Raw genomic sequence first — 20,525 nt, forward strand, 5'->3', positions numbered from 1 at the left:
TCATTGCTGCGTCAATGTGAATCGCGGTCAACTGAGTATTGCAAGTACATCCCACAGAAAGCATGTCATATTTCACCTGACACACATTCGGGGTGGTCTCACGCCATTACAGTTGGGGGGTTAAAACCTGCCTCCTTGCATATCTCGAGTCGATACGGCCTCCCTATTGTGTGGTTTTTCTGTGGGTGGCGGGGGGGGGGGGGGGGTCTTATTTCCTCCCATAGCCTAAAGACATGCACTTAGGATTAATAGTCTGAACATTGCCAATAGTGTGTGCATGTATGGCAAAGTGGTCGAAAGATGATTGGATGGTTGAAAAGCATTTAAATCTGTTATTTAATATTTGATTTGAAAAAAATAACGGTCAAAGAAGCTGAGGATTGTTAAACTATGGCACTGCAGGTGGCAAATGTCCTGAGTTTAAACTCTAGTAGTATGTTTATTTTATAGGCCGCGAGACAGTGATTGTTAATGCTTTTATTGTTGTGATTATCAAATTCAAATGTAGCTGTACCTTGAGGCATTTTTATCCCCCATAACCCAGAGGCAGTGCTGTATGGAAATGACCTCCAGCAAATACAGAGGCAGTGCTGTACGGAAATTACCTTCATTAAAAGCAGAGGCAGTACCGTATGGAAATGACCTCCATTATATGCAGAGGCAGTGCTGTACGGAAATGACCTCCATTATATGCAGAGGCAGTGCTGTATGGAAATGACCTCCATTATATGCAGAGGCAGTGCTGTATGGAAATGACCTCCAGTAAATATAGAGGCAGTGCTGTACAGAAATTACCTTCATTAAAAGCAGAGGCAGTACCGTATGGAAATGACCTCCATTATATGCAGAGGCAGTGCTGTACGGAAATTACCTTCATTAAAAGCAGAGGCAGTGCTGTATGGAAATGACCTCCATTATATGCAGAGGCAGTGCTGTATGGAAATGACTTCCAGTAAATACAGAGGCAGTGCTGTACGTATATGACCTCCATTATCCGCAGAGGCAGTGCTGTACGTATATGACCTCCATTATATGCAGAGGCAGTGCTGTACGTATATGACCTCCATTATATGCAGAGGCAGCGCTGTATGGAAATGACTTCCAGTAAATACAGAGGCAGTGCTGTATGTATATGACCTCCATTATCCGCAGAGGCAGTGCTGTACGTATATGACCTCCATTATATGCAGAGGCAGTGCTGTATGTATATGACCTCCATTATATGCAGAGGCAGTGCTGTATGAAAGTGACCTCCGTTAAAGATAGAGGCATAGAGACGCAGAGACAGAAACTGAGTCTTGACCCCTAATAATCACATCTCAACACGACACGTTCTCAGTCACCCGGCAGCAGACCTTATCAATTATCCCAGAGCAGAAGGGCAGGGAAGACCACGAAAACAATACATTTACTGTCAGCCAGGGAAGAGAAAATGGTAAGGTACGAAAAACAAGAATGAGGAGGTAGCAGCCAATAGGAGCGGCTGTTCGGGGTGACGGCTGCATTTCCCTGTGTTTTCATACAGATGCTCACAGACTGAGCACAGATCCAGGCTGCGGCGACCTTGCAGTTTTGACCTTGATGCCTTTTGATGTGAGGAGCCTTTCCTCGCATTGCTGCGTTTTTTTTCTCTCTTACCCCCTTACCCTTCCCCCCACCCGCCTCCCTCTCGACATCACTCACGCCCGCCACCCCCACCACACGCACCCCCTCACCGCCCACTCTCCCCGCCTCCCCCCACCCCTCTCCCCCTTACCCCTGGCCCTTTCCCCAGGGTTCTCCGCTCCTCTTGCATTCCTTCGCGCTGACTCGTCGTGTTTACAGCGCCGCCCTCTTGGCAGCAGAAGGCAGGGCGCGGCTCTCCCAAGCCTGTGTCCAGAGCTCGTGGAGCACCCAGGTGGTCACACTATGTAGATCGCCGACGTTTCACCCTCGCAGCACCATTACAGTTTCTCAAAATGCTCACCATGGCTTTATCTGTTATATTAAGCAACACTAAAAAGGATTTCATTACAGAAACATTGATAAAATATTTGTACTGGACAGAACATGCTGTCTGCTATTCGTGACAGTTGATGAGTAATTTGTCAGGGTAAAATCATGGTGCTTTAAATAAACTATATCCAACTTCAGAAATGTTGGGAATATTTAAAAGGCTACTAAAAAAATGGAATTTAAAAGTACAGATTAACCAGATTGAGTTTTTTTAACACTTTATTTGACATAAGTATAGTACAATACTATTACGTATAAATTAATTAACCACAAACTAAATCTTATTTGCATACTGATCTCATATTTATTCATCATTAAAGAATCGTGATGCAAGTTTTATCCCAAGTATACTATATTTATTACTGTATCTGTTAATTCAGTAAACCTTAGTGAGTATCTGAAGGAAGAACCAAAGGAAGTACTGAAGGAACAAGTAATGAGTAACACAAGTGAAATGCTGATCTCATGTTTATTCATCATTAACGAATCGTGATGCATCATTTATCTCAAGTAGTAACTGTATTTGTTCAGGATTTGTTCATGATTTGTACTTCAGTAGTAACTGAGCTATTTCTATTTGTGCTCCGTCAAGTGAAGTGTTACAGATTTCATTTTTATCAATGATCATGCAAAGCGTTTGTTTTGTTTTGTTTCCCCCACTGTCCAGGAGAGAGAGACAAAAAGGGAACAGATAGGTCTCATATCAGGAAGGTCATCTTGTTCCAAAGCGTGTCACCTAAGCATTACCTACGAGAAGACAGTCAGCACATTCAAATACCACCGCCCGCTTACGTGTTGCATAACTCTCATGCCTCGGAAAACAGTGCATGGAATACAATGTCCTAATTCGCCTGTCTCCGGGCTTGTGCAACACCGGCCTGCTCGGAGGCCTCCATATTAGGACAGAGCTTCTCAGATAGTATCTGAGCTTAGTCTTTAACATTTCCCGATATGTTCGTATTTACTTGTTTCCAAATGTGTTGGCTGCTCTGACCTGCAAGTCACTTTGCCGCTAGGCTTTTGAAATGAGATTTCTGAAGCATCGATAGGGCTTTCCTTCCTTTTTCAGGCAATTTTTTTTTTTTAAATATCATAAATGTCTATATATAGTGCATCCTCTGTGAGTACTGTGACTCCCCCAATGTTAACACATATTCTCTGCAAGTGCTATGACTCCCTTAATGTTCACATATATCCTCTGTGGGTACTGTGACTCCCTCAATGGTCACACGCATCTTCTGTGAGTACTGTGACTCCCTCGATGTTCACACACATCCTTTGTGAGAACTGTGACTCCCTCAGTGTTAACACTTCCTCTCTGAATACTTTGACTCCCTCAGTGTCCACCTGCATCTTCCTTGAGAAGTCTGACTCCCCTCAATATTCACAGACATCCTCTGTGAGTACTCTGACTCCCAGTTTGGTTCAGCTGAATGTGCTGAAGACTGACTGTGTGCAAACACAGGCTACTTCTGCACATCGTTCCAGGAAAAACCAGCAAAAACCCAGAATGATCATATTAGCCTCAGATCTCTGAGATTGCTGCACCCAGACTTACCAGGTAAAATCACTCCTCGCAGAAGCTGTCGGCGTAACCATTTCAAGGCCGTCTGTTCTAGGCAGTCTGTTCTAGGCAGTCCGTTCTAGGCAGTCTGTTCTAGGCAGTCTGTTCTAGGTAGTCCGTTCTAGGCAGCCCGTTCTAGGCAGTCCGTTCTAGGCAGTCTGTTCCTAGGAAGCTTGAGGGCAATAAGGAGTTAAGGCTTCACAATGAGTAGGACACAGGGGGCGGGGAGACGTCGGGGTTCAATTGCATGAGCTCACAGGCTTGGAATTGCGAGCGTGCATGCTGCACGCCACCCTGGTGCCCCCACCGCAGTCTGTGGACCCCACAGCAGCACAGGGTGCTGGAATGCGCCGCGATGTGTTGAAAGTTTCACTTCCAGTCAACGCTCTCGACGGAGAACACCTCCTGTGAATAATCACAGCAATAACGATCGAGGTAATAACACCGTTAAAAATAAAGCTCGTTATCTTGAGCTGGGCTTGGCAGGAGCATGGAGGCACGGCCCCACTGACCGGTCCGGCAGTGGCAGCGGCGGGCAGAAAACACGTAATGTGCTGCTGCAAAAGGCATGCGCTGACTCAGCAGTCCTGCATGCAAATGATGCACGGCTGCCAGTAAGCCGGCCTTAGACGTCACCAGGCCGGGTGTACGCTGTGACTCAGTACACAGCCCCGGTTCCTCTGCACCGAGGCCCTGCGTGCTTCTTGGCAGCACCTGCGCATTTCATTAGCGCATGACCGCAGCTGATCCAGGAAGTATGAGGTGGAAAGAGGAGAGGCGCGGGAGGGCTACATTATTTGCATGGTGCCCCCCCCCCCCCACAGCTTGTCCCCACCAAGGCATTCGCTGAACATCTGGGAACAGAATAAAAGTGAACCGCGGTGTGACTTTTCAAGCGAGGAACGGACAGTAGGGGGAGCCGGTCAGGACACTCTCCGTCCCTCTGGGTGGAGAGAGCAGCTAAACTGTGTAGCTGTGCCCGGATCCTCACCAGAGCATGAATGGGATTGGGGGGGGCTCTCATATTCGGAGAATAAATGCCAAGGAGACAAACGGCCACCTGTCTCGCTGGATTGGCTCTTGCTGGCAATGCAAATGCCTGAGTCTGGGCACTTACGTGAAACGGGAGCAGGACATCGTCTTCAGGTGCTGCCGGCCCTCGCCGCTCACCAAAGGAAGCAGAAGTGCCGCGTGCCCCCGACCTATCAACCAGCAGGCACTTTAGCTGAGCTTTAATAAAAAAAAGATTAAGTCATCATTAACCCAGCATGGGCAGGGTTGAAGGCAGGTCAACTGGACGCATCTCAGCTCCTGATCGCACGGTTATCCTGCAAATCTCATTCTTTATTCTCCTTGGCTTTGCGGAGCAGTGGAGGGAAACCTCTGGTTACCCTCTGCCATCAGGAGTCGGGGTTGTGTGCCGAGTCGGGGGGAGGGGTTCCCCATTTACACCTCAGATCTGCAGTCGATAAATCTGCTGAATCAGATCCGAGGCCCGTTTTACAACTACAATCATTCTAATCAAGCCGAGACACGAAAGAAGTTCACTGTTGGTGAAAATCTGCATCAGTTAAGCTCAGTTCAACGCACCAAAGATGTTCATTAGCTCTCATCTACCATCTTTATCGCAGCCCGCATGAATCCCCTTGCGGACAACCTGCATGCTTTCACAAGCATGTTAGACAGACTCGTTTATAATATGTCAGGGGAAGAAGCAGAAGCTGAATCATGGGTTTAGCCTTTTGGACGTCAGGCTTGATTTGAGGCAGACGAATTTGGCTGTTTATCTCAGACGTGAGGGAAACAGGAGAGGCCAGGGTGGGGGAGGCTGAATAAGGCTGCCTTCGGTGCCCCCGCCTTGAGACACGCGGGGCTCTGCCCATGCATCATTGTAGCTTATACCATCCGCGCTGGGATGCAGTCCAGGCGAACTCCACCCCCATTCTGCCCTGACAGTGTCTGTGACTGTATCTGTCCATCAGTTTAGAACACTCTGCACCTCCAGCATGAAGCCTGCCATGTCTCTAGGCGGCGCTCATGAACCCCACAGCCAACCCCCGACTGGACCTAGAGAAACTGGGCCCAGTAGGGAATTGTGACAGCACACGTGTTTGTTGATGGGCCTGTTCTCTCCGTCTGCACCCCAAATCCATTCCTCAGTTGCCTGCCCTCCCTCAGCATTCCTGGCTGAGTGGGTGGATGGTTCAGTGGGGCCGTCGGAGATTCAAATGGTGCAGGCCCCTGTGGGGGGGCTTAATCGGCCCATTCCCTCACTGCCGCTAATCTCCCGTCGCTGAAGCGAAGAGATCGGGAGCAGGCAGTGGCTTTGGAAGGAGCCCCAGCTGCATACTCCCTGTTGGGATTCACTCGACAGAAATCCACTGCGCCTCAGTGGGAGCCATCAGCTGCTCCTTCCCCTGGGGCAGAAGGGTAGGAGATAAGGGACACCTAATCACTGGGGGACCCCTGCTGGCCGGATGGCGTTACTGCAGCTCCCAGACTGACCATGGGAGGGCATTAGATGGATTTGTGCTCTGCTTCTCTATAATTTTTGCTTTGTTTTCCTGCACGTCTGCAGAGTTGGTGGGGCCTCGATTCCAAGTCCGTCTGCCTGACACCACAGAGGACTAACCAGAATTCCCATGAGTCACCCCCCCCCCCCCCGGGGGCACCTCTCTGTACCGCCATAGTACGCAGTCAGCTGCCTCGTCTGCCACACGCTGCCAGCGGGACGGGGGTGGCGGTTTTTCACTGTGAAAGAGGACAGACCAAAAACAGCAAAAATAAAGATGCAGAAAACAGGCAGCTGCCGATAACCCGAGTCATTTCCCTCGCTGCTGACGCCGTTCAGCTGGCGGACGCCGCGGCCCGCAGAGACCCACAAAGTCAGAGGCAGTTAGTGTGAGATGCCGTGAATCCCACAGGGCTGCCTACCCCGTGTAGGCTGCTGTTTATTTGCGGGTACGCTGGTGCTTCCGTGCATTCGGCTCACTCAGTGGCTGATTTTTGCCCCAAGTCGCATTAATTCCAGGCATCTTAGGTCAATGCAGGCACTCACTCCGCGTCTCCTAGTCAGGAGACTTTTAATAATAAGACAAATAATAATCCTACTAATAATTATTATTAATATTATTTTTATTTATATAGTGCCTTTCTCACACTCAAGGACGCTTTACAGTGCATACAATCCAACACAAACTGCAAAAGTCACACAACAGCTACAACAAACACAATAGCGACCTTTCAAAGTGGATGATTTATTAGAGCGACCCGGAATTACGTTTGCGTTTAACTGTAGCCTAATAGTCGAAATATATTGTACAACTCGCAGATTCTGGGGAGGTGCATTCCAGAGTTGGCCTGCCACCCACAGAAGATAATCTAAGCACTGAGGCGGTAAGATCCCCACGAGGAGGGTTATATGTGAGGTTGGGGGCTGGTCTGCGGCTCAGGGGGTTACAGCACTGTGCCTATAATTGGAAGGTTGAGCCCCTAAACGAGGCCCCCAACCCCCAGTTGCTCCCGGATCTGTCAAACCCCTCTTTCCGTTCCCTTTTGGATAAAACTTTCTGCTAAATAAATGTGATGTAATTGAGACAGTCTAAGTGCCACCGTGGATCCCCGGCTGACGGGACACTAGCCCCTGACAGCAGGGCCCCCTGGCTCCAGGATACCCATCCTGTCTTCCACGTTCCATGTGGAATAATCGTTAATTAATATAAATTTCTGCGGATGAATCATTCTTGTTGACCGCGGACAGCCAACACATGAAAACATCCCGTTCTGCTCTGCGCCGGACACGGCCTGCGTGTGTATTTTCTTCAGGCACCGTCGTCAGTATTCCACATATTATCTTTATTGACAGTTCACTCTGTCACTCCGCAGAACTGAAAGTCCCCTGGATTTTTCTGGCTCGGTTCAGTCAGAAAAACACCCTGGATGCCGTCTGGCCGCGTCGGTATTCTCCTGTCAACATCTCTCTGTGCGACAACTCGATTCTGACAACTTAATTTTCAGAAGCCAACTGATTTTCAATTAGTTTTTTTTTCCCCTCCAGCGTGTGGGTTTGCCATTTGTGTTGCTGTTGGCATGGATTTTTGCCACCAGCTTGGAAACAATCGTTCTTCATCTCTCTCTGTCTTGTTATTTCTCACCCGATGTCTCTCTCCCTGTCTCGCTGGTTGCTAAAGAGATTCTGGTCCGTGGGCTGCGTGGGGAGCAGAGACAGGAAGTGGTGGGCGACCAGCTGACTGCATTTCCTCTTCCTGCAGCGACACTCCCTGCCCTTGGATTATTAGCACTACGCAGGCTAGCCCACCACACGCCCACATGCACATACATACACACACGCTCAGACGCACAGGGGTTACGTGCATGAACTGGGGTTGATAAACAGATAGAGGCTGCTGGAAACTGACGCACCTGTCGGAGGAAGACTGTGCACCACTACCGGCGCCGCTGCCCTCGCTCACACCAGCGTGCAAAAAAACAAACAAAACAAGGTGCGTCCCAACATACCTATTAGAAGTGAATCCTGACTTCATGCATCCTCGAGCAGAGGACACGCGAGGAACCTGACTATTCCTGCCATAGGGCAGACAGTTATCGCTTGCTATAAACTTGTTGTCCTAGTTTCAATAGATTTAATATATTAAATATTCAGTTCTTTTGCGGTGCATTATGGGTGTTCGCTGCTCCAGCTGTCGGAGGGAACAGATGCAGGACGACAGGAATGGCTCACTCTGGATCATATTCCCCTCTCTCTCCACCTCCCTTTTTCCCCCTCCACATGCCTACACGCCGTGTCCTGCCTATCACATGTGTGATGCGTGATCCCGTACCGACCTCCTCGCCAGCATGTCTCATCCCAATAGACATGGAAAGGGCATGAATCACAGTGAATCACGCAGCCCAATTATACTGCTCAGAGAAAGGTGTTGCGTTTATCATCGTTCCAGCTATTTATAAAGTCCTGCAGGCTTCTATTATAATCATTAAGCGAGCACAGTGCCTACAGCTGAGGACGTTTGCATTTTATTCCTTCTCCATAAAACTTTTCCATTATTGTTAATTGATCCCTTTACCCGTAAGGGAGTTAAGTCATTAAAGGAATTTAATTCTTTAAAATGATTAATCAGCAATGATATTTCTGCCAGTGCTGTAATATGGGTTAAAGCCGAATTTGCTGCATGCGTGCATAGACGACGATACCGTACAGGTGGATGATGTGGTGAGAGCGATTTCGGAAATCTCTTTGCCGGCTCGTGTGCTGAGCCTCGGTATGTGGAAGTGCTGCTTCGGGGTCAGTTTCGGATTGGGAAAAATTAGCCACCAGTGAGTGGCGGATGCCCCAGAGAACACAGAGATGGATCTGCTCTCGTGTCGATGCCAATCGCGGCCTCTGTGCTTCCTGGCCACTCGAATCCTAACCGTTGCAGCAACTTAGCTCCAGGGTTCTCTCAGGATCATGCAAATCCGTCATGAAGGAAAAGCTCTTTGGAAATCTGATTTACATTTGGTAAAAAAAAAATTTATGGGAAAAAAAGTTATTTGCAGAATATAAGTAAGCAAAGCACAGGCAGGGAACTACAGTCTTACATACTTGTTTGGAGTTTAAATGTGTTTTCAGCCTGGGTTTGAGGAGGAGGGGTCTTGTTAATTTGAAGGAAACCCTTGTGGCTAATGTTCTGGAAATGCAGCTTCGCTTCCTGCTTGTTATCTGCCAAAGGGGAGACTGGGGGCTCCATCACCTCCAGCCTCAAACCAGCAGAGGTGCACGTCATGCATCCATACTGATGACAGACGAAGGGCTTCTCAAGAGTTTTCTGATCGCATGACAAAAATCAGACACATCTTATTGACTGGATTTGAAAGTTGCGTCTATCATCTTTCCAGCTATTTACAAATAGTTTTATTGTAGGTTTTTAAGGGTTTGGGTTTTGTCGAGGGGGGGGGGGGTATGTTTACCTGCAGGCGTTCCCGCAGATATCGTTTAGAACTGAGAATTAGTTTTCTGATGCTGATCAGCAGGTCACCGGTAACTGCAGCCTGTCTGTCCACTCCGCATTCACTCTCCCGCTACCAGCTCAGCCAGGAGTGATGAATTTGCACCCCAGATAATTGGAGGTAAACTCTACACGGACCAGGGAGAAAGGGGGAAATAAAAAACAACAGTAAGAAGGTGGAACTCTAAAGGCAATGCACGAGAAGTAAACTGCAATGATAGATAGATAGATAGATAGATAGATAGATAGATAGATAGATAGATAGATAGATAGATAGATAGATAGATAGATAGATAGATAAAAGGAATAAAGAAAAGTTGTTGTGGAAGTAGGTGAGAGGTGGTGAGTGACTTCATTATCGAGCACGCAAGCGCGCGCCTGCTGTGCACACCAGTTGCCATGGAAGCGCCTTGACATGTCGGCGGCGGCTCACCTTGTGTAAGCGGAGACCTGCGTGACACGCGCTCTCTCCCCCTGGGCCGCGGGAGGCGGCGTGCGAGTGCGTCAGAATGCCAAGCAGCTGGTGCCCTCCCACGGCAACCGGGCATGTTTGTTTTATCTCCGGCGCCGGGATACGGGGGGAGGGAGGTGGGGGGACGCGGCTCGGCTCAGATGGCTCCCATAAACGTTATTAAAAGATAACGACGGCGCGGCGCGGCTTCTGCGTCGCCTGACCCGATTCCGCCACGTTGGGCTGCGCGGGGACGCGCTCGCCGTCCGTGTTAATGCGCGTTAACGCGCTGCTGCAGTCTGGCTGTTCTTTCGAGAAAAAGAAGCAGATAGCAGTGATCGCAATTGCTTTGATGCTAAGGGAAGCTTCAGAGCAGCCATATACGCTGGTATGATGCGTGTGTTACATCACCCATCTAAACATTATCCTTTCCCTTCCTTTTTTCCATCCTCCGTTCTCTTGAGTGCAGAAAGAAGCGATCGGGGGAGGAGGACACAGTGCGTTTCCATGACGACGGCTTTTATTTGCTCTTCCTTAATGGCGTTGGTGGAAGAGAGGGTCTGGCAGTACTATTAGACCGAGAGACAGGCTGGTGGGCTGGGGTGGGCAGGCGGGGGTGGATTTAGGCGTCCTTGCTTTGTCTCGAACAGAATGTCCTCTCTCTGTACTCCTCGATCCGGCTCAGCAACTCAGACACAAGCACAGAAACTGAGGGAACGCACACACATACACACACAGAAAATATTAATGCCACACAGGCACACAACATCCAGTCCAGAAATAAGAATGGCGATACACACACGCACACACAGTCTCACAGAAACACACACAGAAAGACACATAGCAAATATTCATGATTCTGCAAAAGCGCACATCATTTATTCACAAATTGGGTGATCACACATATACAAACAGAAAAATATTAACAAGTGTGTGGAGCCACATATTTATTACTTGCAAATATGGCCTAAGAAACACGTATTAATGCACACGGAAAAAAATACTGATAGTTCTGCTGAGTCACGCAACATTCAATTAAGGGCGCAAATAGACGGACACACACGACTAGAAAGGCCATGCAGATGCCCGGCAGCGGTTCATGTCTTCTCCGCTTAACCGATTCCTTTAATGCGTCTTGTTTTCGCATCACCCTCTATACCATCCCCAGGAGTCCCGTGAAGCCGTGAGGGATGCACCCTCATTACTGGGGGTGCCAAAGTGGGTCACGATGGCTGTTAGGACAACCTGGTTTTAGTCAGTATAAAGTGTGCATCGTGAGGGGGGATATCTTTTAATAACGTTTGCGCAAGCGATGTTTTTACAGTCGAACCACACGCCCACTCAACCCCCTTCCTCAGCATCAAAGCAGTCAGGGACATTTTCAGTGCGCACAACGTACCTGGACTATATATGTAACCCTGAGATCTATACGATAGACACATAATGCATATGCATGTAACGTGTACGTGCAATAGCGAGCACGATCGCGTTGCTGAAGCGTGTCCAGGAGCGTCTCCGTTTAGCAACTGCAGACGCCGGCGATCGGTGCCTCTAGGGGGCGCGTTTCTGACTCGTCAGGTGTGCCCGGCCGTAAGTACAGGCTGCTCCCCCGGTGAACAGAGGTGGAAGTGCTGGGAGGTGAGTCTGTTTCATGTGCACACCCCACACCTTGAGTGAAGTTTTGCTGATGGGGATGACTCACCTGCACTCCACCTGGAGTTACCCCCCCCCCCCACCCCATGCCACCCCTCCATTCTTTCATTTCCCCGCAAGAATATTTCATATACGCCCTCACCATCGCAGGCGCTAAACATTTAAATAATGGTAATTACTTTTAATTAGCCTACCTTTAGGGGAACTCTTTTGAGCAATTCTCTTCCCCCAGCATATTTTACTTCATTATATCCATCTATGCTTGCCAGTACGGCAGTAAGCTATTACCGTAGTATGTCATTGTGCTAACACAACTCTGTCGAGCTTTCTTCTTGTTTGCAGAATTTAAATGTGAAATGTCGGCATCCACGGTGCAGGTGCAAGTCCGTTTAATGCCCTGGGGGCTCAGGTTTTATAGGTGCCGACGAAGGTGTTAGAAAGATCACCGAAGTTCCATTGGCTGCGGTCCCGCGCTATTTTCAGCCCAGCGCTTATTTTCTGTATCACGTAAATCAGCACACTTAAAGGGCCCATCCTGCATCCCGTGCATCTCCCCGAATCAACTGATTTTTATAAACAGGAATCCTTTCTTGCTTCGTACTTGTAAGAAAGCTGTGTAACTTAAACGATGGCTGGCTGGTTAGCAATATTGCCTCAATATTGCCCCAAGGTTGGGGGTTCAAGTACCTTATTTTCCTCTCTGTGTATGGAGTTTGTGAGTTCTCTCCGTGTCTGTCAGGTCCCGTCCTTTGTAATCTGTTGACATGTAGATGGATGACTAGGTGTCACGAAATTGCCCATATTGTTCATGCACGCATGTGCCCCGGGATGGGCTAGCATTCCATATATGGTGTAGCAGTCACGTGAGCACTGCCATAGACTCCAGCCCATCTGTGACCCTGTCCAAGATTAGTGGTTGGAAGATGGATGAACTATTATATACAAGGTTAAAAATGGGTCCAGTTTTACTTTTCTAATAAAAATTACATCCACCGATATGCTATCTTTAACAAACATGTATCATCTATCATTATTAGATGGAGACAGTACTACATTAAACATAAAAGTTGAGCATTTCAGTTCCGTTATAATATTTAAGTCCATTTCGTACGTGAGGTAAAGCATTCACAATAGCAGTGCCGTTGACTGTAAATGAGAATAATTATTTTTATGTTATTATGACAACTCTTACATGAAGTACATAGAATGCACAATCTACCAATTTGTAAGGACGAAAAAATGCTTTGCAAAGAGGTATGTGCCGCAAAATTAACGCAGCACACAATTAAAGCGTGCTGAGTCTGCCCTCTATCGTTAGTAACGGGTAGTGTAACTATAATTTACCAGTCGCCCTAAATGTTTGTTATTCCAGCTGGGGCCTTACGGTGAAAAAATAAGTTTAAATTCTTTGGAGAAGTTTTGTGTCAAAAGAGTCTATCCTGATATTAAAAACTTAAAGTTGCCAGTTTTACCGTAAGTATTTGAACTTAATTTGTATGCAATTGTAAATAACGAGAGAAGCCAGACAGTTGTAGATAACCAAACACCAGCTAACTTTAGTGTTGATGGTGAAGGCATATCGATTAAAGACATTAAATGAAAGCATTTGCATTCTGAGAACAATCATCGACAACAAATGAAATAGGATACGTCACACTCCAGCGCTCGGGGCTGCGATGAAGGGTATAGATAAAATCTTCATAAGCATATATCCATATCCATAAAAACGCGCGATATTTTTCAGAAAAGGTTATATCCTATGGGTGTGAAAGCAGGACAATGAAAAAGACAAACAAAATGAGTGGTGACGTCTTTAAGTTTTGGTGCTGCTGAAGACTTTTAATAATCCTGTGTACTGTGAGGAAAATTACCAAGTAGACCTTTGGCCAAATCGTGCATGAATTTTATTTGAAGCACGAATGACCAAAATATTTCAGGACATGCTTCTTCCTGTAAGAAAGATTTAATTAATAACTTCGAAGTATTAAAATTACTTTTAGTGGTTTCAAACGCCGTCATGATCAAAGGTTTTGCTCACAGACCAGTATGGATTCTGCTGTTGTACTCTTTAATAGGGGGCTTAAACTTAAAGTATAAATATTCAGCTATAAAAATGAGCAAACAAACTATTCATCCACCTAAATGCTTTGGTCTAGAAAGCTAGTAAACTAAAATAATAGTCAACGTTAGTTATATATATATATATATATATATATATATATATATATATATATTCACCAGCGTTAACGTCAAAATAATAGCATGTACTGTCATAACTGTGGCTGAGTCTTTCTTTTATTTATTTAAAAGGCACCGAATGTAGCAAGGCATGTACGTTTTGCCTTCCTAAAATAATCCCGGACCTCTCTGACACCCTTGCAGTGTCCAATAAATTAGGATATGGACATAAAGACTCCCAGTGTGACCTCTGTCACCTTGCAGCTCACAATAGGGAAAGCAAGGAGCCAATCAGCTAGACAGCGCTCAGCGGAAAGCGAAAGATGTGGGCAGGAGCAGCGGAGCGGTAGGAGCGCGTAGGAGGCCAGGGGGAGGACAGCGCTCATAGCAGCCTAGGGACTGTTATTTATATCTTGACTGTTGTCCTTCAATCTGTTCTCTTTTCGTTGGAGCAGGAGCACAACCTATTTCAGGGACGTGTTGAGCCTTTCGTGCAGTTTCCCCGGTTTTATTTGAGTAACTGCGACTGTAGGTTACTTGCGTCTATACTCTGGCATGTTCCTGGGTCTCCTATATGGATAAAGTCGGATAATTACGGAATACTGTTTGCGCTGCGTAGAAAGTTGACTTTTTGCATTATTTGTTTTTGATGACACGTTCGTTTAAATCAGCTGATGAAATGTGCAACGTTAGCACTGGCTTTTAGTAGGAGGACGTGAACGCAGGTATGCGTACTGAAAAGTTGATCAAAGCGGTAAACAGAAGCCGAGATAATAAACTTGAGACTAACAATGAGTTGAGCTGGCTGGTTGTGTTACCATCACGTATACGGTGTTTAAACAATCCTCATGCGACACTCAAGCTGCGCAAACACTAAGTCACTCCCTCATAACAAACCCGGTCTTACTTTTGTTTCAACGCTATCACTGAGGAATGTTCCAGTTTTGTCATGGTAAGTGAAACCTCAAATCTCTCCACTCATGGGAATGAAAAGGAGTCGGTTCATTTGCATGACAAAACTGCTGTTCAGTTCGGAGAGCCGTGCCGTGAAGACGTACGGCCCATTTAATGTAAGAAACGCTCTGTTTTTATTGGAAATAGTTAAAAAAGTTATATTTTTCACGTGTTTAAAATGCAAACCAAGCACAACAGTATGTCCGAAAATATTTATTCAATAGTATAATTAAGGACATTTCAGTAGTGTCTTTTGGCATACTTGCCATTAGATGGCGCTTTAGTGCCGAATATTACAGACACCGTTGTTTGATTTAATATTTAGGCATTTTGCTATAGAGTGAAAGTTATCCTTATGATTTTCAGTTGTTATTGATACTGAATCTCTACAAGGGATTTGTCATTCATGTCAGCATTCGTAGCCAAGAAGTTTGTATATTTGTAAATTTTAATTCAATGTGACTAATTGAACATGACGTCTGTAATTTTTATTTCAATTTAATGATGATCCTCTCTGCTTTCTTCATTATCCTTGCACTGGGGATACTGGATCATTGGGGAATTCAAACCCACCCATCGTCAAACTGTACAGGAAACACGTCATCCGCCGTGCAAACAGCATGGTGGCAGTCCTCTCCCGCCATACCACCGACTGCTCACCCCCCCCGCCATCTGGCAGAGGGTTCCGGGGCATCCGAACAGTCACTGCCAGACACCGCAACAGATGCTTCCCCTAGGCAATCTGGCTACCCTTCTGCCCTCCAAGGGCTAACACTGCGCCCATTAGTCCACCTCCCCTCTGTCGCCCCGCCCCCAACTACTCTTCAGTGATCCAGTTATTTGTTGGCCTGTTTTCCTTTTTAATTACATTTGCACGTTCTTCTATTTGCAGTACAACGCACATGCGCACAACATAGTTTTGGACATTTGTATTGTGTTGTCTATATTATTTATTGTATTTGTGTTGTGTGGCCCCAGAGGGGGTCCAAAGTTATTTCAGTGCACTTTGAATTTGTACACGGATGTACTGAACATAAAGAACTCTTGAGTGAATACTCAGATGTCATAACGACTCGCAAAAAAATCTGCTATGAGTTTTGGCTTACTTGGGGCTAGTGGCTTACTAGCCGGCTGGTGATCTTTACCCTGTTTCAGTTTGCTTATGTTTGCCTACACCCCATTTGCTCCTCGTATTGCTCGCAGCAGCTGAGTCCCATGTGTTCATGCCTCGCGCTTAGCTTTGGCCGCGTGGCGGAGGGTGGAAGGCAAAGCAACAGGACGAAACATTCGATGTGGCTAATCTCTTCGTTTTACTACTGAAATATGTAAAGCTTTCCAAGTAAACTTTTTTTCAAGCTTGCATCCAGAGCATTACTATATTTAGATTCAACATATTTTACCCTGAAGTCTCAGAGGCTTTGTGTTTAACGTTTGCATGCTATTAATGCAACTGCCCATGATTTTCAAACGCATTTTCTATTATTACTCACCATGCTTGTTATTCAACACATTTTAAAAAAAATGTTATTTCTAGAGCAACGTACGGGCCAACTCAGATGTTTTATATTATATATAAACATGCCTGTAACATGACCTGGCATTGTATTGTATCCCGTGACATAACTTTCTGTTATTAGAGGCGGGAATAAAGTTGAATTTCTTTTTGCTAACATGATTGAGAACTAATCACGCTGTTTCAATAGTAGCAAGGAACCCGGGATTCCTTTTCCGTTCATTTATTTTTTTCCCGTAAGACGTTCCCGCCTCCGTGTATGCGCATTGGAGGCCATTCTGTCATGAACCGCTATCTATGTAGCTATCCATGCAATCCAACCCCCTACCCGCACCAAGACCAGAGCTTGATGGATAGACGGATGACCGATGCCCTGCGAATTCATATTAGAACAGCAAACGTAGCACTGGATACCCACGACCACGTGAGTACTACCTGGGAGCAGAGGAAGCGCGCCGCCGATCGCGCCTCTCCCACAAGCCACGCCCTCCCTTCTAACGGACTCTTGCTATTGGTCAGCTGGCGCTCGTGCCCGCGCCGCACCCATAAAACAGAGTCCATTTTCATTCATTCTTGCACTCGCCCACGTAGCGCGCTTCGGCAGCTTCGAAGTCTTTTGGATATTTCCACAGCTTAACGAAAAGGTGTTTGTTTGATTAATTGTTTTTTTTTTTTTTAAATGTGTATTTTGTTCCTTATTTACAGCCTTCTGATTTATATTGCGTGATCCGGTTACTTATTGGCGACGAATTTGCTTTCTAGCCCGTCTCGTGGTTGAAAAATTTGTGATAAATGATGATTTCAATATATTTTTCGCATCAGTACCGAGTTGTAGATGATCGCTTTCCGTTTCTAAGCTTCCCGAGGTATCGTGTTGTTTCGGGGCGATCCTCTCTTGTTCCAGGCCGCCGTGCATGGGGGGGTTTAATGGCGGAATCTTTCCTTAAAACCACTAAGCGGCCGCTAAAATGGCGCAGGTTCAGAGCTTCGACGCGTGTCCGCGAACACGAGCGCGGGAGCTAATCGGTGCCGGTTCTTTGTTTTAACGTGTACGATATCATGGAAAAATGCTTTTATTTTATTAAAGGAAACTCGAGATGTCTGACGAAGGGAAACTTTTTGTGGGTGGCCTGAGCTTCGACACCAACGAGGAGTCTTTGGAAGAGGCCTTCTCCAAGTACGGGACCATCGCCAAAGGTATGGCTCTGACCACCGCCCTCCGGCCCTCTTCAGCTTCCCCCCCAGTGCATCTTTAATATCCAAACCGCATTTTCTCCGTTTAGTTGATGTGATCAGGGACCGGGAGACGCACCGATCCCGCGGTTTCGGCTTCGTCACCTTCGAAAACCCCGAAGACGCCAAGGACGCGATGGCGGCCATGAACGGCAAGGTGCGCCATGCTCTCTCTTAACCCTAAACTTGCAGATTGTATCGATCAAATATAAACTTTTTCCCCCTTTTTTTTCTCCCCATAACCCCCCGGGCAGTCTGTGGACGGTAGGATGATTCGCGTGGACGAGGCGGGCAAACCCGGAGGAAGAGGCGGGGGATTTAGAGGTGGCGCCTCTGGTGGTAGGGGCGGAGGCTTCTTCAGAGGAGGCCGAGGAAGAGGTGCGTGTCAACCACGTGGTCTGCCTTCCACATGTTAATTCTCCCATTCATGCTTTTTTAAATTTTAGTTTTATTTGATAATTTTTAAATCGCTTATACTCCCATGTACTTTAACCTTTAATGTAGTATTCTGTTTTTGCTCCACTTTGTGAAACACTTTGAACTGCATTCAAATGTCTGAATGGAATTAATTTTGTCCAGGTGGTGGTGGATATGGTGGCGACCGCAGCTATAGCAGCGGTGATCGTAGCTATGGGAGCAACTATTCCTCTGGGGGTGGATATTACAACAGGGACAACAGGTTGGTGAATGATCAGTGGTGGATGGGCTGTTATCACTGTCTGCAACTGTTTTTACTTATGATGATATTCTGCATACAGGAGTCAGGGTGGATACAGTGACCGTTCAGGGGGTTCCTACAGAGACAATTACGACAGCTATGACAGCTATGGTACGTATCGCACACCCCTGTTCTATCATCACATTTATCGATCAGTCTGGTTTGCCCCAGTGCAGTGACTCCCATCTCCTGGGCCAGGAGATCTTTTCACTTCAGGTCCACCTTCATATCTGACACTTTCCTCCTCAGGTTCTCACGAGTGACATCTTCCCAGTTCCCAAGATCATCACTGGCCACGTTTAAAAGATGAGCCTATAGAAGACCTACTCTCTCTCTCCTCTCTCCCCCCCCCCAATCTCCCCTGTTGTCTGGCCTTCACTTTTTGAAGCAACCCAAGGCAATTTGAACACTTTTTACTAGTATTTTGCAAAGGATTTTTTTTTTTATTCCATGCAGATCTGCATCTGAGTTCTGGCCCAAATGTCAGTGGGGCTCAGCAGCCTAATATCAGCACGTTCTTACAACCAAACGCACGCCAAATCTGTTAGTTTCGACTTTGCATCCTGTTTGAAGTTAATGGCTCTGCCGTGCTGCCATGAGGCTTCTGTGCCTGCAACACATTCCTTTAGAATGACAAGTCAGATGTTACCGGACACGGACAGACCTCCCTGATCTGTAAATATTCTGTATATAAAGGTTGAGTTGCTTCGTCTGAGACGCCCTCCTACGGTCGGTGCTCGTCCTGCTGTGCCACAGCTGCGACATGCATTTTAACTGGTCTTATGTTGACTTGCCTTACAAGATGATGATCTCGTTCAGAAGGAATTGTGCTTTTTATTTTCTTTATCATCAATGTTGACTTTGATTTCTGGCTTTGATGCCCATTAAACGATTTGTTGAAAACTCTTCCTTTCTTGTCCCTTGTTCTATGTGAAAGGCCCTTGGACCTTGGTTTATGAGGGTATAACCTTAATCAGATGTGGCTGTGAAAGTCACCAGGTATTTGGTGCTTGTATGCCCTTAAAATTGACTTATGATTTGCCTTCGTAACTGAAGTTGCCATCTCCACCTGCTGGCAGACTTCCCACCCCCGCCGTAAAGTTTTGCCTTTAACAAAAACACACTTGTTAAAGGTGAGTATGGAACTAATATCTGAATTAACTGTAGTCTTGCGGTGAAGCATTACTCTTATTGCAGGTGTACATTTTCCATTTTGTGCATCACTTCCCTGTTTAGGTTGTTAAACAGATTAACAAGGTCAGGTAGGAAGTGTGTGTGTCTATTGCATGAATGAGACACCCTGTACTCTTCCCTCGTGACACAATCTCCCTGTGTAGCGTTTGTTTAATGCTACCGTTTCCACTTGCAGTCCAAAAATGTACAGTCGGGTTGAATTGCCATCTATATATATTTGCATCAAATAGTGCACAATTGTGTGTGTGTGTGTGTTCCATCAGGCTCTAGAATGGTGTCCTGTGTTGCCTGGATATGCAGTGGAATGATGAATGTCCAGTGACTGAACATTTTGTACTTGCCTGTGTCCCAGCACACACACTCTGGAGGTCCTGGTCACCAACACGGTTACTCTTAGTTGCTTTTATTTCTGGCTGCTGTTTACTTTTGCTCATGCTCTCTACTGCCTGTTCTGAGAAAGTGAGTGTTGGGTTAATTCTGAAGTGAAAGATGTTGAATTGCATAGTGTTCAGTTCTATGATATGCTGTCTCACGCCTGCTGATTATGGCTGTTTTTGATGTTAATTATAGAAGTTCTCTCTAGGTCCGTTTGTGGTCGTAGAATTTAACACGGTAAGGCATAAACCAGAAGGTCTGCAGTTGCACGAATATTAATCACCTGTGTGACATTTCCGTGCCAGCAAGAACTATTGATTTGCCCCCTCAAGCAATCGTTACCAGCCAGCGATTACCAGGTTTAGTAGGTGTGTTGAACAGGGAAAGCTGCAAGTTGTTGGATTATGCCCCCCTGGAGCCAAACTTGTGAACGCTGCTTCAAGCAATATGCAAGAATTGTACTATTGTGTGTGTAAGGCTAACCAAGGTAATATTCATACATTATCACCTCTTATGGATAATTTTGGAAAGATGTCTAATTTGCAGAGTAATAGTCCAACTCGCAGTATAGTCTTGCTGCTATTATTTGGTAAATGTTTTGTTTCTAGTTTAATTTGACCCCCCCTATACACGGTTTCCATTGTATTTGTGTTTTTGGAATGTTGCGAACATTTTCACCAGCACATTCTGGC

The 20,525-nt window shown here is 46.3% G+C and overlaps 1 protein-coding gene across 2 annotated transcripts; it reads left to right on the forward strand.

The window, feature by feature from the left end:
• Window positions 1–16,707: 16,707 nt before the first annotated feature.
• LOC125708480 (cold-inducible RNA-binding protein B-like) lies at window positions 16,708–19,170 on the forward strand. 2 transcript variants are annotated; one of them, XM_048976021.1, is made up of 7 exons: window positions 16,708–16,737; window positions 17,401–17,510; window positions 17,597–17,703; window positions 17,801–17,924; window positions 18,126–18,225; window positions 18,305–18,375; window positions 18,514–19,170. In XM_048976021.1, exons 2-7 carry the CDS (start codon window positions 17,411–17,413, stop codon window positions 18,525–18,527), a joined length of 516 nt encoding a protein of 171 aa, XP_048831978.1. In that variant the 5' UTR covers window positions 16,708–16,737; window positions 17,401–17,410; the 3' UTR covers window positions 18,528–19,170. The 2 variants fall into 2 exon arrangements, with proteins under 2 accessions (XP_048831978.1, XP_048831977.1); XM_048976020.1 differs by lacking the exon at window positions 16,708–16,737 and adding an exon at window positions 16,800–16,957.
• The last annotated feature ends 1,355 nt before the right edge of the window (window positions 19,171–20,525 follow it).

Source organism: Brienomyrus brachyistius, chromosome 15, assembly GCF_023856365.1.
Source record: "Brienomyrus brachyistius isolate T26 chromosome 15, BBRACH_0.4, whole genome shotgun sequence".
Classification (NCBI taxonomy): domain Eukaryota; kingdom Metazoa; phylum Chordata; class Actinopteri; order Osteoglossiformes; family Mormyridae; genus Brienomyrus; species Brienomyrus brachyistius.